This window comes from Lepidochelys olivacea, assembly GCF_965140295.1.
Source record: "Lepidochelys olivacea isolate rLepOli2 genome assembly, chromosome: 1".
NCBI lineage: Eukaryota > Metazoa > Chordata > Testudines > Cheloniidae > Lepidochelys > Lepidochelys olivacea.
In genome coordinates this window covers 843,904-868,412 of record NC_140411.1, presented here as the reverse complement: position 1 = coordinate 868,412, position 24,509 = coordinate 843,904, and the positions used below count along the sequence as shown (strand labels likewise).

The 24,509-nt window shown below is 68.7% G+C and overlaps 1 protein-coding gene across 1 annotated transcript; it reads left to right on the top strand.

The window, feature by feature from the left end:
- Positions 1-7,358: 7,358 nt before the first annotated feature.
- On the top strand, positions 7,359-20,590 carry CCKBR (cholecystokinin B receptor). The gene is made up of 5 exons (XM_084640023.1): positions 7,359-7,591; positions 13,202-13,453; positions 13,782-14,037; positions 15,105-15,232; positions 17,312-20,590. The coding sequence occupies exons 1-5, from the start codon at positions 7,459-7,461 to the stop codon at positions 17,836-17,838; spliced, it is 1,296 nt and encodes a 431-aa protein (XP_084496149.1). The 5' UTR covers positions 7,359-7,458; the 3' UTR covers positions 17,839-20,590.
- Positions 20,591-24,509: the final 3,919 nt, after the last annotated feature.

Sequence of the window (24,509 nt, the reverse complement as noted above, 5' to 3'; positions counted from 1 at the left end):
GGGCCGAGGGCCGGCTCGTGGCCCCCCGTCCCAGCGGAGCCCAGAGAGGCCGGCGGGTCCCAGTGCACGGCTGGGCTGCTGTGGCGGGGGGGAGCCAGGTGTCACAGACCCCCAGGTCGCGCCCACTCTCGGCCCTGTGCGGTCCCTGGGGGGAGCCCCCTTCAGTGTGACAGCCCTTCTCGGGGGGCCACTCTCTTTTGGGGTGTGACGAAGCAGGACTGTTCTTAATGTTTCCTCTGAATATTGCGGGGGTGCCTCAGTTTCCCCTTAAAGCAGTTCTTAAGTATCTAGGCGGTGGGATGGGGGGCTATGATCATTGCAGAGCCCTAGAGGGCAGGTGTGTGCAGGGGTCTGAACACAGAAAAGGGTGGACACCCTGTTTCCTGGCCACTGATGGCCTGGGCCCTTCCCCCCTGCAAGGTGCCAACGGAAGGTGTAAGGGAGCAAAGGGATCAGGTGGCCTCCTGGCCCAGGAGAGAGACAAAGGCCGAAGGAGGGGAAGGAGCGTTTCAGTTTGGAGCTGGCTGGGGTCAGAGGTCAGACCCAGGAAGGTGGAAGCCGGGTGAGCTGTATGTCCTGGTCTCACGGGGTCCCCGGGCGATGCTCTGGAACTGCTCCCTACGAAGCCAGTGAGGACTCTGAGGAAGTCTCCTCTCTGTGAGCAGCCTGTCTGCAGGACACCCAGCTCACCCGGCTTCCACCTTCCTGGGTCTGACCTCGGAGCATTCAGCCTCCTCTGCCCCTCCGTGCACTTCCCACAGTGAGTCCGCCCAGGCGGGGTCCTGGGGAAGCCGGAGGGTCCTGCCCCCCAACTCCACAGTCAGACGTGACTCTCAGCCAGCTAGGAAAACAGAAGGTTTATTAGACGACAGGAACATGGTCTAACACAGAGCTTGTAGGTGCAGAGAACGGGACCCCTCAGCTGGGTCCATTTTGGGGGGCAGTGAGCCAGACAACCCCGTCTGCACTTCACTCCACGTCCCCAGCCTGCCCCAAACTGAAACTCTCTCCAGCCCCTCCTCCTCTGGGCTTTGTCCCTTTCCCGGGCCAGGAGGTCACCGGATTCCTTTGTTCTCCAGCCCTTTAGCTCTCACCTTGCAGGGGGGAAAGGCCCAGGCCATCAGTGGCCAGGAAACAGGGTGTTGGCCATTCTCTGTGTCCAGACCCCTGCACACACCTGCCCTCTAGGGCTCTGCAGTGATCATACACCCTTACCCCACCACCCAGACACTCAAGAACTGTATAGGGGAAACTGAGGCACCCCCACACTATTCAGAGGAAACATTAAGAACAGTCCCACTTCGTCACATCTCTCCCCCCTTCTAGATCGAACTGAGCGGGGTCACTTTAGCCGGTGACCTGGGGAAGTTCGAAGCCACCAACGTTCCCATGGATGCCCCAGCATCTCTCCCATTCCTTGGTAGGAGTTACACCAGGCCCTTCCAGTTTCACGCCCTCCCTTCGGTTGGGGGGGTGTTCGATAGCACTCGCAGGCCGCATGTGGGAAGGTTTATGCAGCCCCTGCCCTTTGGCCACCCCAAAACCCCAGGGGGTCAAACTGGGATTGGGTCTTCTCCCCAACAAGCCGGCCAAACACAGCCACTTGGTTATGGGACTGTTTAACTTTCTTAACAGCTCTCACTCGATCTGAGACCTTCTCAAAGCTCTCCACACTGGGTCTTTCAACAAAGTGAAAGTGGCTTCATTCACAACAGAAAATTTCTGGCTGTTAGGAACTGAAACTTTCTTGATTAAATCACTTTCACACCCTTCAGTGGCAGTAAACTGCTTGCAAAGACTCCATGAGGATTCCTTTCCCTAGGGACTTTTCTATGCAACAATTCACCCCTCCCAGAAATTCTGCTCTTACCCTCTTTACCTAGGGCTTGCTCTAGAGGAACACTTTCCTGAGCAACAACAGACTCTTTCTGGGTCTCCCTTACATCCAGAATCACCTCTGGCCCATCCGGCGGATTCCTACACAATCCCCTTTCAGGCAAACTGACAGACTTCCTAGATAAAAGGTTAGAAGCATTCTCCTTCCCTTTGCCACACACAAGTTCAGGAAGCTTTTCCTTCTTGCTACAGGTTTCCACACCCTCAGTAGGTAACACAATCACACACCTTCCCGCTCTCCTTGTGCCCTGGCTAGGATCTCACCCTGATTAGACAGAGTTGCTACATCCTTTCCAACAACACACTAGCAACAGGCAAAATACAAGCACCAGAATTGTCTGGTCTCTGGGATTTTACATAGACACTAACTGGCTGCGACCTAGTTACAGGGCCATTCTCCTGAGCAGACACAAACTTAGGGCCCTTCCCTTCCTGGGCTTTAGCTGAATCCAGAACCAGCTCTGGGACAACTACACGACCCTCAACCATCACAGGCTGAAAGGCCCCTTCTGTCTGCCCCACAGACAAAGAGCCGGACACACTTTCTCCTTTCCCAGACACCCAGCTTGGGATCTCATTCCCCTGGTCCCAGCACACAGGGCTGGTCACAGACAACTGCTTGGAGACCGGGGTAGCTCCCTCCATAGGCAAGTCAATACCCCTGACAGACACAGGCACGTTTCCTTCACTGTCCCAATTCTCCACCCAGCTAACAGGTAAGGTCCAGGGACTCTCATCTTCCACTCTCCTGGCCTTCCCACGCTGCTGACTAGACACAGCCATCAGCTCACAAGGCTGCCTAGGCTCATCCCGACTTTCCTTACCAAGCACCTTGCCACTCCCCACAGATCCCCTGCCCTGCCTGTGTCTCCCCCCACTCAGCTGGGGTCTCAGCTCCCACTGTGCTCAGCACTGCCCTTGCTGTCCCAGTGGGGCAGGCCACTGCTTTCCTCAATGCATCAGAGCCAGCGAGAGTCCCCACTCTTGTGTGCAAGGGGGCAGGGAGCATCTCTCTGTCCCACCCAGCCCCAGGGGGCTGGTTACAGGCAGGCAGGTAGCCTGAGCCAAGCAGCTCCTCCCTGCTGCCAGCCAGGTCATCTGCATTTTCACTGACCATTTCCCTCTCCGCCGATTGGTTCCCTGGATTCAAATTCAAACCCTCGGCAGTTACAGGAGCAGGGCCTGGATCCTGTCCCAAAGAGACACAGTCACCCCACAACAGGGTCTCACAGCCGATATCCTGGAGAACCCCAACGACCAGCCAGCCCCACCTCTCCTGGGTCTGCACAGGAATCTGGGCCATAGGCAGGGCGAGGGGCTTCATCCCTGGGACCCTCACCCAGCTCACACAGCCCCTCAGCCTCTGAGGCTGCACCACCGGGGGCCTGACAACAGTTCCCTCTGTCCCAGGATCTCGCCACCCCAGGAATGTCTCCCCATTGACCATCCCCTTCCGCTCCCACTGGGGGTCCGAGGGGCCTGGGCCCAGGATACTCCACCCAGACATATAGGTTGGGGTCAGGAGTGGGAGCCTGTCCACCTCCCCACCCATCTGGCTGACGGAGTCTATGGCCTTGGGACCCAGTAAGGGAGCTAGACACCGGGGCTTTTCCGCAGGGTCCCCCTGGTTCAAATCGCCAGCCTGCTCAAAGGCAGTGAGGTGGCATCCACATCCCCCACTCCTTAACCAGGGGCAGCAATTTAGTCTCGAGGTTCCCTGCAGAACTGGCCCCCCGGGGTCTATCCCCACTCACCCCGGGGAGGTCCCCTAAGCCTCTCCACTCCCCCACCGCCAGTTCATGCTGCTGCTGCTTCTGCAGCTCTTTCTCGGGCTCTCGCTGTCTCCCACAGTCCTCTTGCTCCCTCGGACTCAGCTCCAATCCCGTCCGTCTCCGATCCCCCGATGGGGAACCCGATTGTGAAGACCCCCGTCTGGTCGGGGACAGGAGTCTTGGGGGGTGCCTGGCTACCACTCCCGCTGCTCCCAGATCCTGCGATAGCCCCATTTGGGGTCAGGAATCTGTTCCTTAGAGCGGTCATCCTCCTCCAGCTGCACGATTAACTGTGCTTTGGTGAACTTCCCAATGCGCAACCCTCTCTTTCTGCACAGGGTTACGATGTCCTTCTTAAGGAGACGGGGACAGGCCATCACTTCACTCTTCCCAAGTTGCTGCGGACTCACAGGCCTGTGTGTTCTCAGCTCCCCACGGTTTCCAGGGAGAACCCCTCGTGTGCCAGCCCTTCTCGAGGTCACCACCTCTTTGCCAGGGTCGAGCTGCAGACTCCTCCGTCCCTTGGACTGCTCACTGCAATCCCCAGGGGACCCTGTTACTGCAAAAGTCCTTCTCTCTCCCCGGGCCAAGCTGCAGGCTCCTCCGCCCCTGAGACTGCCCCTGAGACTGCTCACCACAGTCCCCAGGGGGACCCCATTACTGCACAGTCCTTCTCGCTGGTCACACACTCCCAGGGGTTAACCGCCCCCTGAAACCGTCTCTCTTTGAATCTTCAGTACGCCTGGTCCCCGTCAATCCCCCTTTGTTTTACTGCTCCCCCGTCACTTACTGCAGGAAGTGCCGTCCACAGGGTGCAGTACATCCCACCGCTGCCACCAGTTGTAACGGAGTCTCTGGGTGATGCTCTGAAACTGCTGCCTGCGAAGCCAGTCAGGACTCTGGGGAAGTCTCCTTTCTGTGAGCAGCCTGTCTGCGGGACACACAGCTCACCCGGCTCCACCTTCCTGGGTCTGACCTCGGAGCATTCAGCATCCTCTGCCCCTCCGTGCGCTTCCCACAGCGAGTCCACCCAGGCGGGGTCCTGGGGAAGCCAGAGGGTCCTGCCCCTCAACTCCGCAGGCAGACGTGACTCTCAGCCAGCCAGTAAAACAGGAGGGTTTATTAGATGACAGGAACATGGTCTAACACAGAGCTTGCAGGTGCAGAGAACAGGACCCCTCAGCTTGGTCCATTTTGGGGGGCAGTGAGCCAGACAACCACGTCTGCACTTCACTCCATGTCCCCAGCCAGCCCCAAACTGCCTTCCCCTCCAGCCCCACCTCCTCTGGGCTTTGTCCCTTTCTGGGCCAGGAGGGCACCTGATTCCTTTGTTCTCCAACCCTTTAGCTCTCACCTTGCAGGGGGGAAGGGCCCAGGCCATCAGTTGCCAGGAAACAGGGTGTCGGCCATTCTCTGTGTCCAGACCCCTGCACATACCTGCCCTCTAGGGCTCTGCAATGATCATACACCCTTACCCCACCCCCTAGATACTTAAGAACTGCCTAGGGGAAACTGAGGCACCCCCACACTATTCAGAGGAAACATTAAGAACAGTCCCACTTCGTCACACCTGGGGACAGGCTGCTCACAGAGAGGAGGGTCCTCCAGAGTCTTGCCTGTCTTCATGGGGAGCAGTTCCAGAGCATCGCCTGGGGACTCCGGGACAGGGGGGCACTTAGGGGTCGTACCATGGCACGGGGTATGGGGGGGGAAACTGAGGGTCGTACCACATCACGGGACTCTGTGGGGGCACGGGGGGGTTGTACCACGTCACGGGGCTCTGGGGGGGCTGTCTCCCGGCCGCGTGGGCGGGCAGCTCTGGGCGCCAGGTGCCCAGACAATGGGCGAGCGGCTGGGGTGAAAAACTGCAGCTGTTCCCCACCCGCCCCCCCAGGTAAACAGGCCGGAGCTCGGAGCCGCGAGTCAACACGGCCCCGCCGGCAAGCGCGATACCCGTGCCGCCCGCCCGCCCGCTCGGATAAGCAGGGCAAACACAGGATGCCTGCGGGGCCAGGCGCTGCCGGGAGACGGCGTCCGCTCCCCGGGCCCCTCACCCGACGTGGGGCAGCTCCATCCTGGCCCTGCCCCCCACGCAGCACCCCGGGCCCACCCGCCCTAACGCGACACCCCACAGCACCGGCCACCCGGACGCCTGGGTTCTGCTCCTGGCCCCCTCCCCGGTCTCTGATCCCAGACCCCCATTCGGCCTGTGGGTGTGTCTGGGCCCAGCCCCGGGCCGGGGGATCCGGCTACACAACCCCCAGGAACCCTGTGGGGCTGGGCCTGGATCCGCCGCAAGCCGATGCCGGGTGCCAGCCAGGGGGCATTGAATGGACCTGGGGTTCCAGCAGCTTTTCCTGGGGGCCGGACCCCCAAACCCCACTCCCCCCTCATCCTAGGGGCCGGACCCTTGGGCCCCGCTTCCCCAGCCCTGTCCTGGGGGCCGGACGCCTGGCCACACTCCCCCCCATCACATTAAAGGGTGTAAAATGTTCATAAATACGAATAAAAAGGGGGGGTAGATGGCCCAAGATTAGGCCGCGAGGCGTCGTGGTTTACGGTATTTTGGCTGGGGCTTCAAACGCTGGAAGTGGCCCAGGCCTCTCTGGACCCCTGCGAGGGCCTGGCCAGGCCCAGCACCCACGTGGGCTCCCCCCGAACCCCTCCCTTCCCGCTGGGCTCCGAGGTTACAGCCAGGCTCTGGGGCCTGGGGGAGACGGAGGGACCCTGTGTGGGACGCCAAACAGTGCTGGAGGGGAGCAGGCGCCCCACCCCTGGGCTCCCCACAGCTCTGCCGGTGCCCCTCACTCCCAACCCGCAGCCCCCTGCCAGCCCAGCCCTGCACCCCCACAGCTCTGCCGGTGCCCCTCACTCCCGACCCGCAGCCCCCTGCCAGCCTGGCCCTGCCCCCCAGCTCTGCCGGTGCCCCTCACTCCCGACCTGCAGCCCCCTGCCAGCCCGGCCCTGCCCCCCAGCTCTGCCGGTGCCCCTCACTCCCGACCCGCAGCCCCCTGCCAGCCCGGCCCTGCCCCCCAGCTCTGCCGGTGCCCCTCACTCCCGACCGGCAGCCCCCTGCCCCCCCCCCCACAGCTTGGCGGTGCCCCTCACTCCCAACACGCAGCCCCCTGCCAGCCCGGCCCTGCCCCCCAGCTCTGCCGGTGCCCCTCACTCCCGACCCGCAGCCCCCTGCCCCCCCCCACAGCTTGGCGGTGCCCCTCACTCCCAACACGCAGCCCCCTGCCAGCCCGGCCCTGCCCCCCAGCTCTGCCGGTGCCCCTCACTCCCGACCGGCAGCCCCCTGCCCCCCCCCACAGCTTGGCGGTGCCCCTCACTCCCAACACGCAGCCCCCTGCCAGCCCGGCCCTGCCCCCCAGCTCTGCCGGTGCCCCTCACTCCCGACCCGCAGCCCCCTGCCCAGCTCTGCCGGTGCCCCTCACTCCCGACCGGCAGCCCCCTGCCCCCCCCCACAGCTTGGCGGTGCCCCTCACTCCCAACACGCAGCCCCCTGCCAGCCCGGCCCTGCCCCCCAGCTCTGCCGGTGCCCCTCACTCCCGACCCGCAGCCCCCTGCCCAGCTCTGCCGGTGCCCCTCACTCCCGACCCGCAGCCCCCCCTTCCCGTGGCGCCGGGCCCGGCAGGGGGCGCTGTTCGCTCGCGGATCCGCCGCCGGTGCGGGCTCGGGCTCGGGCTCGGGCTCAGTCGGTCCCGGCGCTGGAGCCGAGCGGAGGCTGCGGCGGGTCCGGACCGGGGACCTGGGCGCCGCCCGGGCGAGCCGCCGCGAGGCGCCGGGGATGGGCGCGGCCGGAGCCCTGGACCCGCGGCGCATGAACGAGACGCTGCTGCAGCGGCTGCTGTGCGCGGCGGGGCCCGGCAACGCCTCGGGCTGGAACCGGAGCCTCTGCGACCCGCTGCGGAGCCCCGGAGGTGAGACCGGCCCCCCCGCCGAGACCGGCCCCCCCGCACGGCCCCCCCGCCGAGACCGGCCCCCCGCCTCCCTCTGCCCCGGCCCCCCCGCCGAGACCGGCCCCCCCGCACGGCCCCCCCGCTGAGACCGGCCCCCCGCCTCCCTCTGCCCCGGCCCCCAGGTGAGACCGGCCCCCCCGCCGAGACCGGCCCCCCGCCTCCCTCTGCCCCGGCCCCTAGGTGAGACCGGCCCCCCCGCACGGCCCCCCCGCCGAGACCGGCCCCCCGCCTCCCTCTGCCCCGGCCCCCCCGCCGAGACCGGCCCCCCCGCACGGCCCCCCCGCCGAGACCGGCCCCCCCGCACGGCCCCCCCGCTGAGACCGGCCCCCCGCCTCCCTCTGCCCCGGCCCCCAGGTGAGACCGGCCCCCCCGTACCGCCTCCCCCGCCGAGACCGGCCCCCCGCCTCCCTCTGCCCCGGCCCCCAGGTGAGACCGGCCCCCCCGCACGGCCCCCCCGCTGAGACCGGCCCCCCGCCTCTCTCTGCCCCGGCCCCCAGGTGAGACCGGCCCCCTCGTACGGCCCCCCTTACCACCCCCCCGACCGAGACCGGCCCCCGCCTCTCTCTGCCCCGGCCCCCAGGTGAGACCGGCGCCCCCCCCACCGAGACCGGCCCCCCCGCCTCCCTCTGCCCTGGGCCCCCAGGTGAGACCGGCGCCCCCCCGCTGAGACCGGCCCCCCCGCCTCCCTCTGCCCCGGGCCCCCAGGTGAGACTGGCCCCCCCGCCCCGCACGCACTGCCCCGTGTGTCATACTCCCCGCACTGCCCCCAGCCCCAGGGCTCGGCCTTCGCTAAGATGGGGCCAGGGTCCCTGCTGCCAGGGTGGGGGTGAGTCCCAGGGGCTCCATCCTGCGCCCCCCACATCTGGGGCAGGGAGCCTCTGACTCTGGGAGCTGCTGGGCTGGGAATCTGGGGGGAAAAGCTGCAAGGGAGAAGCTGTTCCCCCCCACACACCCTGCCGGTGCCCCTCACTCCTAGCCCACAGCCCCCCACAGCCCTGCCGGTGCCCCTCGCTCCTGACCTGCAGCCCCCCCCAGCCCAGCCGGTGCCCCTCACTCCTGACCTGCAGCCCCCCCAGCCCAGCCCAGCTGTGATTCTCTCTTAGGCAGGGGAAAGGTGAGTTGTGCTGCCCTCCCAGTGTGTGCCCGGGGGGGGGCGTGGGACACGTGGGGGGAGCGCCCCCCCCCACAGGGGTGTGGAAGGCACCCTTAGGTGCAGGGTGCCAAGTGCTGGAATCTGGGGCCTTCCCCTCTCGGGGGCACCAGTCCGGCCCTGGCCTGGGGGCGCTGGACTAGGGCTGCTGGGGTCCCCGCGACCCCCCCAGGCCGGCTCTGTGCGGAGGTGTCACTGGGTCCGAGCTGCCCGTTACCGCCGCGCAGGGAGGGGCGTTGGCTCCCCGCCTCCGTCCAGACGGGCGTCCAGCCTGGGGCCGGGTTTGTCCCTTGTTTCCGTGTCTGGCTTCTCGCCCTGTCCGTGCCCCTCACTCCCGACCCGCAGCCCCTGGCTCCCCGCCCCCAGCCGCCGGACTGGAGCCACCCTGGCCTGGGGCTGGGCCCTGTGCAGGTACCAGAGCCTCTGCTCTCCTGCCCACCCCCCGGGCGTTCGGCCCAGAGGGGCCTGGGGGGGTGGCTTGTCCGCTGTGGCCCCGGATCCTTCGGTGTCCCGCTGAGCTGGCGTGTGGCATCGGCTCCCAGAGCCAGGGGCGGGGGCATCTCCAGGCCTTGCCGGCGTGGCCCCGGGGAAACCAGCCGTTTGCCCAGGACTCGTAGCCGGCGCCGCGTGGCTCTGCTGGGATCCACTGGGCACCCCCACTTAGCAGCCCCTGTGAGGGGCCCCCGGGCTCCAGCCGCCTGCGGCCCCTGCCCGGGTGCCCCCGACATCCAGCGGCCTGTTCCGGCTGATGGCTCGGCAGCTGGCGCCAGCCACGGGCGGACACGGGACGCTGGGCTGCCGGGGCCCTCGGGTGACCTTGGCCTGCCCGGCGGGGCCGGGGCAGCTGGACGCCCCGGCTGAGGCCCCCGGGAGTTGGCACCGGGCTGGGGAGGGAGGGGCCCAGCCAGAGCGCGCAGGCCGGGGGGCTCATCCCTCCCCCACCTGGGCTCTCTGGGGTTTATCGTCACCGCGACCCAGCTGGGGCAACTGAGGGCCCAGGGCAAGGGAGGTTAATGGAGCAGCATCCCCCAGACCCCTCAACAACCACCAACCCCCTGGGACCGAGTCCGGCTCGGGCTCCCTCCCACGTCTCTGTCGCCCCAGGCATGAGGTCAGCCTGTTCCCGGAGCTCCCCCGGTCCCCTACCCATCCCCTGCCGGACATGGGACACAGGCTCCCTGAGCCCCCCGCCGGACCCAGTCCCCGGCCCAGAGTCCCCCCCCGAGCCCTCCTGCCGGACATGGGACAGAGCACCCTCCTGAGCCCCCTCCTAAGCCCCCCCGGTCCCCTGCCCGGAGCCTCCCCTGAGCAGCCCCCACCGGACACGGGACAGAGCCCCACTGAGCCTCCCCTGGGCCCCCCACCGGACATGGGACAGAGCCCCCCCGAGTCCCCTCACCGGTTCCATGCCCAGACCCCCCCTGAGCACCCCACGCCAGACACAGGACAGAGCTCCTCCTGAGCCTCCCCTGCCCTGAGCCCCCTCTGAGCCCCCCCCACTGGACATGGGACAGAGCCCCCCCCCCGAGCCCCCTGCCTGCTCTGTGCTGGCTGGTCCCACTGTGGGGGTTCGGGGGGAGGGGCGTGCGAGCCATCGGGGCTGGCGGTGCTGTTAGCCCGGGGACTGGGGCAACGCCGCTCAGGCTGGGGAAGCTGCAATCGGCCTGGCGGTGCCCAGTCCCCCCTGCCCGCCCCACGCCGGTGCACCCTGGTTCCAGCCTGTCAGCAAGTGCCCCCCGAGCCAGGCCGCAGAGACTCTTGGGCACCTCTGGGGAGGAGAACGGCGAGCCCACGTGCTGTACCGTGCACCTCGCTGGGCTGCAGACTGTCCAGGGCAGGTCTCTGCCCAGGGCCACTCCGGTGGGGCTCCCAGCTCCCCCCGGCCAGGGCCAGCCCCTCACGGCCCGGAGCCCCGAGTGGATCAACTGGCCCCGGGATTCCTCCTGCGGGGGAGGTGGCCGGGGCCCTGCGCGGCTGGTCGGACTCGGCCAATTGCCTCTCTCTGGCCTCGCTCTGGGGGCTTGATAGCCCCAGCGATGCCAGGGCCTTCCTGGGCCCTGCCCAGCGCCCGGCCAGGGGACCATGTGGTGGTGAGTTCCACAGGCCAACGGGGCTCGGGGCTGAGAGGCATTTCCTCTGCCCCGTCAGCGTCAGCGACTCCCCCTCGGTCTGGGGGAAGCAGGAGGTAAAGGGTCAGACTCCCGATTCTCTCCTGTCGGCCCTGGGCCAGCCCGGCCTGGTCGCTCTCCCCGGGCAGGAATCTCTCTGGCCACTGAGAGTTCCCAGAGCCCATCTCTGCCCCCACCTCTCTTCCACACCGGGGGGTGGACCCAGCGTGGTGCCCGGGGGGGGGAGTCAGGGGGAGCGGACCCAGCACGGTGCCCGGGGGGGAGTCGGGGGGAGCGGACCCAGCGCGGTGCCCGGAGGGGGGGGGGGGGGGAGTCGTGCCTGGCCGTCAGCCCAGCGGCTGCCCCGGTGCCGTGTGGTACTTCGAGTTCTGGACAGGATCTTTTCGGGGGGGGACAAGGTAATCCATGTATCAATCCGCACTGTGTCATCGGCATAGGGTGGATATTACACTCCCGCACACACACGCACACACGCCGTGTCCTCGTTACCACCTCGTTGCTCCCCTGAACATCTCTGGCCAGGTGAGTTCGACGGGGGAGGGGTGGAGCCGGGTTCTGCCGATCCGGATCGATGCTCCCATGTTGACAAGACGAGACCCGGGGTCCTCTGCACGACACCTCACACATATAGCCGCTTCCCTCTCCTGCAAATCGAGCCCAGCGTCAAAATCTGTGTCTGTGGGTCCCCGGCGGCACTTCCTTCTGGGCGCTGTCCCACTGCCCCACGTTTACGTCCAGAGAGGGTGTTTTCAAAAGAAGGTGCCGCGTCTAACCCCCAAGGCCATCAACACGTCTGCTCTTCTGCCGTGAGCCCACTGGGCCGGTTTTGCTGTTCTTGGCCCTGGCTCCCATCCCCTCTCGTCCCCTATCGCCCCTACTCTACTTGCGCTATATCGATGACATCTTCATCGTCTGGACCCATGGAAAAGAAGCCCTTGAGGAATTCCACCAGGATTTCAACAACTTCCATCCCACCATCAACCTCAGCCTGGTCCAGTCCACACAAGAGATCCACTTCCTGGACACTACAGTGCTAATAAACAATGGTCACATAAACACCACCCTATACCGGAAACCTACTGACCGCTATTCCTACCTACATGCCTCCAGCTTTCACCCTGACCACACCACACGATCCATCGTCTACAGCCAAGCTCTGCGATACAACCGCATTTGCTCCAACCCCTCAGACAGAGACAAACACCTACAAGATCTCTGTCAAGCTTTCTTACAACTACAATACCCACCTGCGGAAGTGAAGAAACAGATTGATAGAGCCAGAAGAGTTCCCAGAAGTTACCTACTACAGGACAGGCCTAACAAAGAAAATAACAGAACGCCGCTAGCCGTCACCTTCAGCCCCCAACTAAAACCCCTCCAACATATTATTAAGGATCTACAACCTATCCGATGAAGCGAGCTGTAGCTCACGAAAGCTCATGCTCAAATAAATTTGTTAGTCTCTAAGGTGCCACGAGTCCTCCTTTTCTTTTTACGGATACAGACGAACACGGCTGCTCCTCTGAAACCTCTCCGAGGGTTGCGGCTGTCTGGAGGTGCCTTCCGCCACCCCCGTTCACACCTCGTTCATCCAACTGGACAATGGATTAAAACGGGGGGCGGGGACCTTGTTCTGCTCCTCGCGAAAAGACATTTTTTAACATTATACCAAGGTTCAATACAAGGTTTCCTGTATGAGGATCTCACACAAAGTTGCATGAAAACAGAGGCCGCACATGGACAGACCCAAGACAAGGTTGTGCGAAGAGGCCTGACACGAAGTTGCGTGGAAGTTCTGCGAAGATGCTTAATGCGGAGATTTCTCGACAGCCAGGAGAGGCTGTGCCCGGAGGGGAGGGGGAGCAGCGGGCGCAGGGTGGGAGCTGGCAGACAGCGGCCAGCATGGCCCAGCCACAGAGCATGGCAGGAGCCATCCTGAGGCAGAGTCAGTGGGGGCCCCCCAGGCACTATCATGGGCATCCTGGCTCCCAGCTCCCCTGCTCTAATCCACCCCCCCCCCCCCCCGAGCCAGGCAGGACCCAGGCATCCTGGCCTCCAGACCTCCACCCCCCCCTCCCCGAGCCAGGCAGGACCCAGGCATCCTGGCCACCAGACCTCCACCCCCCCCTCCCCGAGCCAGGCAGGACCCAGGCATCCTGGCCACCAGACCTCCACGCCCCCCCTCCCCGAGCCAGGCAGGACCCAGGCATCCTGGCCACCAGACCCCCCCTCCCCCCCGAGCCAGGCAGGACCCAGGTGCCCTGGCCTCACACTGCCTCTCCATCCCCACAGACCTGGACTTCACGGTGCGGGTCCTGCTCTACTCGCTGATCTTCCTGCTCAGCGTCTTCGGGAACTCGCTCATCGTCGTGGTCCTGGCCCTGAACCGGCGGCTCCGCACCGTCACCAACTGCTTCCTGCTCTCGCTGGCGCTGAGCGACCTGCTGCTGGCCCTGTGCTGTATGCCCTTCACCCTGCTGCCCAACCTCATGGGCACCTTCGTCTTCGGCACCGCCGGCTGCAAGCTCATGGCCTATCTCATGAGTGAGTGCGGCGGGGCTGGGGGCTGGGCGGGGAGCTGGGGGGGGCTGGGCGGGGCGGGCATCTGGGTGTGCCAGGACCGGGGAGCTGGGGGGGCCGGGGGCTGGGCAGGGCTGGGGATCCAGCTCGGGGTGGGGGGGAGTGGGTAGCCAGGGAGCTCCTGGGTAGAGCTGCCAGCCCTGGCTGGTGCCGGGGGCGGGGGCAGGCCTGGGTCGGTCTCCCTGCCCCTGGGAGCGGGCTGGGTGCCCGGTTCTCCTGCTGACCCCCGCGCCGGGCGGGGCTGGGCGCAGGCCTGGGGGCCGGTTCTCACGCAGCGTCCCCCCCGCCCCAGGCATGTCCGTCAGCGTCTCCACCTTCAGCCTGGTGGCGATCGCCACTGAGCGGTACAGCGCCATCTGCAACCCGCTGCAGTCCCGCGTGTGGCAGACCCGCTCCCATGCCTACCGGGTCATCGCCGGCACCTGGCTGCTCTCCCTGATGCTCATGCTCCCCTACGCCATCTACAGCACCACGGTGCCCGTGCCCGCCCGGCCCGGCCTCGCCCAGTGCCAGCACCTCTGGCCCAACCAGCACTTCACACAGGCCTGGTGAGTCGCCCGCACCGTGCCGCGGGCCCCTGAGCCTCCCTGCGCTGCCCCCCTCACGGGCCGGGCGAGAACCGCTCCCTACGGAGCCGGGCAGGGCTCTGGGGGGGTCTCCTCTCGGGGAGCAGCCTGTCCCCAGGGCACACAGCTCCCCCGGCTTCCCCCTTCCTGGGTCCGACCTCGGAGCCTCCAGCCTCCTCTGCCCCTCCGGGCGCTTCCCACAGCGAGTCCGCACAGGCGGGGTCCTGGGGGGGGGAACCAGAGGGTCCTGCCCCCCAACTCCACAGTCAGACGGGACTCTCAGCCAGCCGGGGAAACACAGGTTTATTAGACGACAGGGACATGGTCTAATCCAGAGCTTGTAGGTGCAGAGAACAGGACCCCTCAGCTGGGTCCATTTTGGGGGGCAGTGAGCCAGACAACCCCGTCTGCACTTCACTCTGTCCCCAGCCAGCCCCAAACTGACTCCCTCCAGCCCCTCCTCCTCTGGGCTTTGTCCCTTTCCCGGGCCAGGAGGTCACCGGATTCCTTTGTTCTCCAACCCTTCAGCTCTCACCTTGCAGGGGGGAAGGGCCCAGGCCATCAGTGGCCAGGAAACAGGGTGTCGGCCATTGTCTGTGTCCAGACCCCTGCACACACCTGCCCTCTAGGGCTCTGCAATGATCATACACCCTTATCCCACCCCCTAGATACTTAAGAACTGCACAGGGGAAACTGAGGCACCCACCCAGTATTCAGAGAGAACATTCCCACTTCATCACATCCCCACTATGCCCCCAACACCCTCCCGCCCTCCCCCACTGCCGCGGGTCCTGGCCTGGGCAAGCAGCAGGTGCTGGGCTCCGGCCCAGAGGACGCGCTGCCCGGGGCGGTGCCGGGAGCCAGGCCCCTGTTGGGATGGGGCAGCTGGAGCAGGAGGCATGGCGTGGCTCACTGCGGGGGTGTCCAGGCCATGGGGAGCCCCAGGCCCGGCGTGGCGGTGGGCTCGGACGGAGCAGGGCCCGGGAGGGGGGTGGCACACGGGCAGCCAGGCTGAGGGGCTCCCGTGTGACAGGCTGTGCCCGCTCCAGGTACATCCTGCTGCTCCTCATCCTCTTCTTCATCCCCGGCGTGGTGATGGCCGTGGCCTATGGACTCATTTCCCGCGAGCTGTACCGCAGCATCCGCTTCGAGACGGACATCAGGAGAGAAGCCACGGGTGAGTGAGAGGCTGAGAGCCCCCGGCCACGTCCCCCCGGCCACGTGCACGGCCACGCGCACGCCCCCAGACCCCCCCGGCCACGCGCACGCCCCTGGACCCCCCCGGCCACGTCCCCGCCCCCGGCCACGTCCCCCCAGCCACGTGCACGCCCCCGGACCCCCCCCCAGCCACGTCCCCCCAGCCACGCGCACGCCCCTGGCCACGCGCATGCCCCCAGACCCCCCCCGGCCACACGCCCCCGGCCACGCGCATGCCCCCGGACCCCCCCGGCCACGTCCCCCCGGACCCCCCCGGCCATGTCCCCCCGGCCACGTCCCCCCAGCCATGCGCACGCCCCCGGACCCCCCCGGCCACGTCCCCCCAGCCATGCACACGCCCCTGGCCACGCGCATGCCCCCGGTTCCCCCCCGGCCACATGCACGCCCCCGGCCACGGCCCCCCGGCCACGCGCACGCCCCCGGACCCCCCCTGGCCACGGCCCCCCGGCCACGCGCACGCCCCCGGCCACATCCCCCCGGCCACGCGCACGCCCCCGGACCTCCCAGCCACGCGCACGGCCCCAGCCACGTCCCCCCGGCCACGCCCCCGGACCCCCCCCGGCCATGCACACACCCCCGGACCCCCCCGGCCACGCACGCCCCCCCGGCCACGCCCCCGGCCACGCCCCCCCGGCCACGCGCATGCCCCCGGTTCCCCCCCGGCCACATGCACGCCCCTGGCCACGTCCCCCCGGCCACGCGCACGCCCCCGGACCCCCCCGGCCACGTCCCCCCGGCCACGTCCCCCCAGCCATGCGCACGCCCCCGGACCCCCCCGGCCACGTCCCCCCAGCCATGCACACGCCCCTGGCCACGCGCACGCCCCCGGTTCCCCCCCGGCCACATGCACGCCCCCGGCCACGGCCCCCCAGCCACGCGCACGCCCCCGGACCCCCCCTGGCCACGGCCCCCCGGCCACGCGCACGCCCCCGGCCACATCCCCCCGGCCACGCGCACGCCCCCGGACCCCCCCAGCCACGCGCACGGCCCCAGCCACGTCCCCCCGGCCACGCCCCCGGACCCCCCCCGGCCATGCACACACCCCCGGACCCCCCCAGCCATGCACGCCCCCCCGGCCACGCCCCCCCGGCCACGCGCACGCCCCCGGCCACGTCCCCCCGGCCACGCGCACGCCCCCGGACCCCGCCCCCGGCCATGCGCGCCCCCGGCCATGCGCGCGCCCCCAGGACCCCCCCCGGCCATGCGCACGCCCCCGGACCCCCCCACCATCCACACACACCTCTCTTGGGGCCCCCATTCATACACCTGGCCCTCCACATCCACGCACGCCCCCAGACTCCCCCCCCGTCCACGCGTATGCCTCCGGCCCTCCCATCCACATACACCACCCTTGGGGCCCCCATTCACGCCCCCAGCTCCCCCCATCCACACACATCCCTGTCCACTTGGTAGCACGGAAATCAGTGACTTTCAGCACAGTCCATCTTAGGAGTCCTGGGCCAGACACCCTGGATTCCCCGGTCCAGTCCCCCCATGCAGGCCTCCAGCCACCCAGTCAGACACCCCCCTGTTCTCCTCTGTCTCTTTGTCTCGCTTCCCAGCAAAAGGTGTCACCTGGTCGCATCCCCCCTCTGGGTCTCTGGTCACACAGGTGCAAACAGCTGGGCAGCCTCACCTACCCTGAGGGCCTCAGCAAAATCACACCCCCAGTTCCCACCCCCGCAGGGTTGGTGCAGCACCCAGGGAAACTGAGGCAGGGCCAGTATTCGTGCAGCACCCAGGGAAACTGAAGCACACCCAGTTTTGGTATAGGACAGTAAGACTCGCATGCAACATAACAAGATGAATAAAACCCCACTTCGTCACACCGTCCATCCCCAGGATCCCTCATTCACATATTCATTCATCCCTCATTCACATGGGATTCCCCCCATCCACCCCTGGGGCCCCCCAGTGCTCCCCATCCGCTTCCCGGGCCCCCACCCCTTGGACTCCTTGGGCCTGTCGGCTGACGGGCGGGAGCAGGCTGACCCCTGGCTCTGACGCGGGGCGGCCCGTGGCTCTGCTCTCTCCCCAGGTCTGCAGCACGGTGCCGCGGAGCCCCTGGCCCCGGGGCTGGAGGACGACGGGTGCTACGTGCAGCTGGCCAGGCCGGGGGGGGTGCTGGAGCTGAGCTCGCTGGGCCGGGCGGGCGCGGGGGGGGCGCAGGAGGACGGCGCCCGCGTCAACAGCTCGCAGGCCAAGCTGCTGGCCAAGAAGCGGGTGATCCGCATGCTGATCGTCATCGTGGTCATGTTCTTCCTCTGCTGGCTGCCCGTCTTCTCCGCCAACACCTGGCGCGCCTTCGCCCCGGCCTCGGCCCAGCGGGCGCTCTCGGGCGCCCCCATCTCCTTCATCCACCTGCTGTCCTACACCTCGGCCTGCGCCAACCCCCTCATCTACTGCTTCATGAACCGGCGCTTCCGCACCGCCTCCGTCGCCACCTTGGCCCGCTGCCGGCCCCGGCGCCCACGCCGCCCCCCGCCCGACGGCGAGGTGCATGCCATGGGCACCTCCCTCTCCAAGACCAGCTACACCACCGTCAGCAGCCTGGGGCCCCCCTAGCCCCCCCTGGCAGCCTGGGGCTCCCCAGGCCCCCCCGCCGCTGGCAGTCCCCCCGCCGCCAGCAGCCTGGGGCCCCCCCAGCCCCCTGCAAACAGCCTGGGGCCCACCAGGCCCCCCCGCCCCTGGCAGTCCCCCCGCCACCGCCAGCCTGGGGCCCCCCTAGCCCCCCGCCAACAGCCTGGGGCCCCCCAGGCCCCTCTGCTGCTGGCAGTCCCCCCGCCGCCGGCAGCCTGGGGCCCCCCCAGGTCCCCCAGCAGCCTGCAGCCCACCCGGGCCCCCCTGCTGCGGGCAGTCCCCCTGCCGCCGGCAGCCTGGGGCCCCCCCAGGTCCCCCAGAAGCCTGCAGCCCCCCCGGGCACCCCCGTCAGCAGCCTGCAGCCCCCCCGCAGGCAGCCTAGGGCCACCTTGAGTCGCCTCTGCCCCTGTCTCTTACCCACCCCCCCCCAGGGCTGTGCAGTCCCATGGACTCCTAAAGGCCGGGGCCTGGGCTCCCTGGTGCTGGAAGTGGGGCCGAGGAAGGCTGTGCCCCATCGGGGGCTGGGCTCTGGATGGGGGTTGGTGTCCCGAGGGCCGGGCTCGGGGCCACGCTGGGCTTAGGGTCACCAACATGAATCGGGCTCGATCTCCTGGAGGCTGCTGCAGCCGACCCGGAGGATTTGCCAGGCGGCGCAGTGGGGCCAAGGCAGGCTCTCTGCTGCCCTGGCCCTGCGCCGCCCCCAGAACTGGCCGGCATGTCTAGCCCCCAGGCGCAGGGGGGCCAAGGGGTCTCCATTTGCTGCCCCCACAGCCAGTGCCGGCTCTGCAGCTCCCATTGGCCAGGAACTGCGGCCAATGGGAGCTGCGGGGGCGGTGCCTGCAGGCAGGGGCAGGGACATGCCAACTGCTTTCGGGACTGGCGCAGGGCCAGGGCACGCAGGGAGCCTGCCTTAGCCCCACTGTGCCGCTGACCGGGAGCCACCTGAGCCCCCTGCCAGAGCCTGCACCCCTCACCCCCTCCCACACCCCAACCCTGAGCCCCCTCCCAGAGCCTGCACCCCAAACCCCCTCCCACACCCTGCACCTCCTCCCGCACCCCAGCCCCCTGCCCTGAGCCCCCTCCCAGAGCCTGCACCCCAAACCCCGTCCTGCACCCCAACCCCCAGCCCTGAGCCCCCTCCCAGAGCCTGCACCCCAAACCCCCTCCCACACCCTGCACCTCCTCCCGCACCCCAGCCCCCTGCCCTGAGCCCCCTCCCAGAGCCTGCACCCCAAACCCCGTCCTGCACCCCAACCCCCAGCCCTGAGCCCCCTCCCAGAGCCTGCACCCCAAACCCCCTCCCACACCCTGCACCTCCTCCCACACCCCAGCCCCTGCCTCAAGCACAGCGAGGTTGGAGATGCTGTCAGGTGCGCTGGTTGCCCTGGCTGGGAGGCTCTGTCCATCCATCCCCGCGGGCACTGGGGGCTGGGAAAGGCGTCTGTGGCACGTCTCCCCGGTGCCCCCCAGCCCTGCTAGCAGGGGGCTGGGTCTCTGGCCCAAGGCAGGGTGATCTCAGCATATCCCCCCCCCCCCCCCCATGGCTGGCTAGGCCTGGGGCCTCCAGCATGCAGCCCCCCATGTGTCCAGGCCCCAGCAGAGCCTGTCCCCTTGTGCCCGGCTGCCCCTGTCCTGGGGTTGGGGCTGGGTGAGTGAACCCCCTCCCTGCCAGCTCTTAGCCTGGCCCCCATGGGGCTGGCCTGGGCTCCAATGGGGAAAGGCCTTGGATGGGCGGAGAGCTGCCCGCCGGCGCAAGACACCCTGGGGCAGACACAGAGCTGGCCGTGGGCGGCAACGTGCCCCCAGCCAGGCCAGCCCCTGGGCTCAGGGAGAGGGCAGGAGCATTTCCAGGGGCCCTGAGCTGGGAGCCTGGTCGGGGGGCAGGAGTGTGGGGAGCAGGTGCAGGAAGGGGGCTGCTGTAGGCTGGTCAGGGAGCCCTGAGGGACGGTGCGTGAGCAGCGCGGGGGGCTGCTGGGAGGATGGGGTCCCCTGGGGAGGAGGAGCCAGCCCCACAGGGGAGTGGGAAGCCAGCAGGGCCCTGACCAGTCCCTGAGCCCTGTTCTGGGGGCCCCGCGGGAGCCGTGCCTGGGGGGGTAACGGGGCAGCACGTGGCTGACCTGGGGGGCGAGGGCCGCAGACCAGCAAGGCTGGAGATTGCTGGGGTGGTGAGTGTGAGCCCGTAACCCCCCCGCCCCCGCTGCTGCTTGGCCCACACGGGGCCACGGATAATAAACGTCTTGGAACGGCCCCGCTCCGGTTCTGCTTCCGCCGCGGGACCCGATCCCCAGCCCGGAGCGACTCCGGGCCAGTGTAACACAGGAGGGTCCGTGAGCGTCTGAACCCGGCACAGGAAACTGCCCGGCCTCAGGCCTGGCCTCCCCCAGCCCAGCCAGGGGGGCTCTGCCCGCCCCCTCCCCCCGCCGAGCCCCCCATCACCGCCCCCAAGCCCCGCCTCTGCCCTCTGTCTCGGTCGCTGGGGCCCCTCTCCTCCGCCCTTTGTTCCCCCCTGGCCCGTCACCGGGATCCTCTCCCCACAGCCCATTGTCCCCCCCCGGCCAGACCCGGCTGGGCCCCCAGGTCCCCAGTCGCTGGGGCCTCCATTCTCCAGGCCATTGGCGGGGTCCCAAGTTCCCTCACCGGCCCTGTGTCCCCACAACCCCCCCTCCCCTCCCCTCCCCTCTTTGTGACGGAGCGGGGAGTGGGGCGCATTGACCTGGGGATGTTGGGGGGAGTTAGACTGGGACTGGCTGCGCTGGTGCTGGATGGTGGGGGGTATCAGGGGTGATGTCAAGGGACGATACCTGAGCAGGGGCCCTGAGCCCAGGAAGGGGTTGGGGCCAGGTGACACCTGCCCAGGCACCTGGACAAAGGCTGGGGGGGGGGCCGGGGGCGGGGGGGGCTGGGTGCGAAGGCTGGAGGGGGGGCCGGGGGCGGGGGGGGCCGGGTGCGAAGGCTGGGGGGGGGCCGGGTGCGAAGGCTGGAGGGGGGGGCCGGGGGGTGGGGGGGGCTGGGTGCGAAGGCTGGGGGGGGGGGCCGCTGGGTGCGAAGGCTGGGGGGGGGGCCGGGGGTGGGGGGGGCTGGGTGCGAAGGCTGGGGGGGGGGCCGGGGGGTGGGGGGGGCTGGGTGCGAAGGCTGGAGGGGGGGGGCCGGGGGTGGGGGGGGCCGGGTGCGAAGGCTGGAGGGGGGGGCCGGGGGGCGGGGGGGGCCGGGTGCGAAGGCTGGGGGGGGGGCCGGGTGCGAAGGCTGGAGGGGGGGGCCGGGGGGCGGGGGGGGCTGGGTGCGAAGGCTGGAGGGGGGGGCCGGGGGGTGGGGGGGGCCGGGGGCGGGGGGGGCTGGGTGCGAAGGCTGGAGGAGGGGGTGGGGGGGGCTGGGTGCGAAGGCTGGGGGGGGGGCCGGGGGGTGGGGGGGGCTGGGTGCGAAGGCTGGGGGGGGGCCGGGGGCGGGGGGGGCTGGGTGCGAAGGCTGGAGGGGGGGGCCGGGGGGCGGGGGGGGCTGGGTGCGAAGGCTGGAGGGGGGGGCCGGGGGCGGGGGGGGCTGGGTGCGAAGGCTGGAGGGGGGGGGCCGGGGGCGGGGGGGGCTGGGTGCGAAGGCTGGAGGGGGTTTCAGATTGGAGCTGGCTGGGGAAACGGAGGGAGACCCAGGGCCGGGCTCCAAGCTCCCTGTCCCCCTGACTGAGGGGTCCTGGTCTCTGCACCTACAAGCTCTGGTTTGGACCAGGTTCCTGTCGCCTAATAAACCTTCTGTGTTACTGGCTGGCTGAGAGTCCCGGGGAATCGCAGGAAACGGGGGGTGCAGGGCCCCAACTTCCCCACACTCCGTGACACTCGTTAAACAAGCAACACCCAGGGAAACTGAGTCCCACCCCCTCTGATGCAAACCATGGGAGAAACAAGGAAAAAACCAAGAAACAGCCCAATTTAGTCACCTCTCTCTCCCCTTCCAGCCTGAGTGGAGCGGGGCCACTGAGCCAGTGACCCGGGGAAGCTCAGGCCCCCGCCCTGCCCCGTGATAAAGCGTGGGCTCTAACCTCGGCACTCCCGCCCCCTGGCCCACCTCCATGTGATACCCCTGGGGGCAGGCTTGGCAGCAGCCCCTTTCTGGTGCAGCCACAGCAGGGCGGATGGTCCGTGTCCACCAGGGGCCGCATGCGGCCGCCAAGCCCCCTGCCCCTGCGCGCCGCCCCCCCAGCGCTTTCCTTTGGCCCCGCTTAGGACTTCCCAGGAGGGTGGGGGCAGGGCGGGGATTTTGGGGAAGGGGTAGGAATGGGGGCCGGGGCGGGGCCTCGGGCCAAGGTGCTAATCCTCGTGTGGCACTCGGTGCTTCCAGGGTGCACACCGCGAAACACCGCCCCATAGATCTGGCTGCAGCGTCTCCAGGGCCTGCCCCACGGCCGGGCATTTCTTCTCGATGGCCACGTAGGGCTTGGCACTGTCCGGGTTTACCAGAGTTACCGGGCCCTGGATTGGAGCCTCCTTCCGCGCACAGAGAGCCCCCTGGCACTGCTCGGTCCCGACCACCTCGTCTGGCTTCTTCTTCTTGCACAGCTCCGTGATGGGGGCAGCTGGGGAGCTCAAGTGGGGTACAAACCCCCGGTAGTACCCCGCCACCCCGATAAAGGCCTGGACCTGTTTCTTGGTCTGGGGAGGGGGCCACTCCTTGATTGCCTCCACCTTGGCTGGCTCCGGCTTCCAGTGGCCGCTCCCACCTGAAGACCTGTGCGGGGGGGGGGGGGGGCTTGGAGCAGGGCTGGATTGGGGGGCAGGGGCAGGTCTACTACTGGGGCTCCCTGGCCCAAGCCAGCTCCTGGCCCGGACCCTTCGGCTGCTCAGTTCCTGGCTCCCCCAACTTGAAGGTGCTGCAGGTGTCCTGGCTGCACAGCCTGAACCCTGGGCACCCACCCCTCCTCCATCCCCGCCAGTGCCCCTCACTCCCGACCCGCAGACCCCCCCACACCCGGCCCAGGTTCCCCCTCATCCCCGCCGGTGCCCCTCACTCCCGACCCGCAGCCCCCCCCGGCCCAGGTTCCCCCCATCCCCGCCGGTGCCCCTCACTCCCGACCCGCAGCCCCCCCCGGCCCAGGTTCCCCCCCCATCCCCGCCGGTGCCCCTCACTCCCGACCCGCAGCCCCCCCCACACCCGGCCCAGGTTCCCCCCCATCCCTGCCAGTGCCCCTCACTCCCGACCCGCTCCCCCCCCCCGGCCCAGGTTCCCCCCATCCCCGCCAGTGCCCCTCACTGCCGACCCGCAGCCCCCCCCGGCCCAGGTTCCCCCCCATCCCCGCTGGTGCCCCTCACTCCTGACCCGCAGCCCCCCCCCACACCCTGGCCAGGTTCCCCCCATCCCTGCCGGTGCCCCTCACTCCCGACCCGCAGACCCCCAGACCCAGCCCATGTTCCCCCCATCCCTGCCGGTGCCCCTCACTCCCGACCGCACTCTCTCGCCAGCCCAGCCCTGCTAGGAGCCTGTTGCACACACATTCTTGCACAACCACAGGTTTGCACAAGGATTCACGAGAGGTGATTTCCACAAACGGGTCCCCAGCCCCCAGTGGAGGCCAGGCCCAGCCTGTGATGGGGATTGTCCCCAGAGCCATGGGGAAGCCCCCTCGACCCCAGCTCTGCCCCCCAGCGCAGGGGCAGCATTGTATGGGCCAGGCCGGCTCTCCTCTGCAACAGTGTCTGGCTGCGCCCGGCCATTTGGGACAGGAAGTGCGGCTCTGCAGATGAGTGCAGGGGGAGGGCAGATCCAGTTAGCTGGCCCAGGTGCCGGGCTCTGAGCCAGGAACTGTACAGCTCGGTCGCAGCCTGCGGGTCACAGACATGTCGTTAGAGCTGCAGGCGTGGGTGGCTCCGGCCCCGGCCGCGGCCCCTCACTCCACCCCCACCCAGGAGCGGGGAACAGCTAGTTCCAGGCAGGGCTGAGAATAGAACCCAGGCATCCTGGAGCCTGTGGTGACGGGCGGGTGCTGGGGCGGAAGGAGCATCCGTGGCACCCTCGGTCTCCGGCTGGGGCGGGCTCAGGACGAGGCCAGATTCCAGCCCAGCTGGGAGAGCCCTTGGCCAGCGCTGCCTCGAGCTGGGGGCCCCTCCGGGAGTGGGCAGCGGGTGCTGTGGGCCCCGACTGGAGCCACCTGGGCTCTGCACCTGGGCACCAGGGGATGGGAGACTGGCGGCAGGCTGGAGCCCAGAGGCTCTGTCTTGGAGGCCCTGAGGCCGTGTGGCCGGCCCTGGAGCAGAGCGGGACACCCGGGGCGCTGGCCGGCCGAGGGGCCCCTCGCTGGGGCGCGGTGCCGGTCCCAGCCTGGCCAGGGCTTCGCTGCCCCGAGCAGGGTCAGAGTCTGCTGTAGGTTGTAAGCTGCCCCCTGTTCTGGCCAGGCCCCGCCACCTGCCCCTTGTCGGCCGGCACCAAGCTGGTGCCTCCGGTGCCCCGTCTCCCCCAGAGCCTGGCCATTAGCACAGAGCCCCCAGCCGGGCGCCCCGTGTCCCGTGGGGCTTCGGCCTGGCCCCTCGGCACCAGCCGTGAGCGAGAGCTGCCCAGAGCCACCAGGTGCCTGGTCTCTGGGGTCCCCCCCAGCGCTCAGCTTCCTGCCTGTGGCTCTGGCTGATTGAATTAATGGGGCAGCGCCGGGCGGGCTGGAGTCGCTCAGCAGCCGGCCT

Bases quoted from the DNA above. Each gene is read 5' to 3' on its own strand.
- CCKBR (XM_084640023.1), top strand. From the start codon at position 7,459: ATGGGCGCGGCCGGAGCCCTGGACCCGCGGCGCATGAACGAGACGCTG. The intron at 14,038-15,104 runs GTGAGTCGCCCG...TGCCCGCTCCAG, and splicing joins CAGCACTTCACACAGGCCTG to GTACATCCTGCTGCTCCTCA. The intron at 15,233-17,311 runs GTGAGTGAGAGG...CTCTCTCCCCAG, and splicing joins CATCAGGAGAGAAGCCACGG to GTCTGCAGCACGGTGCCGCG.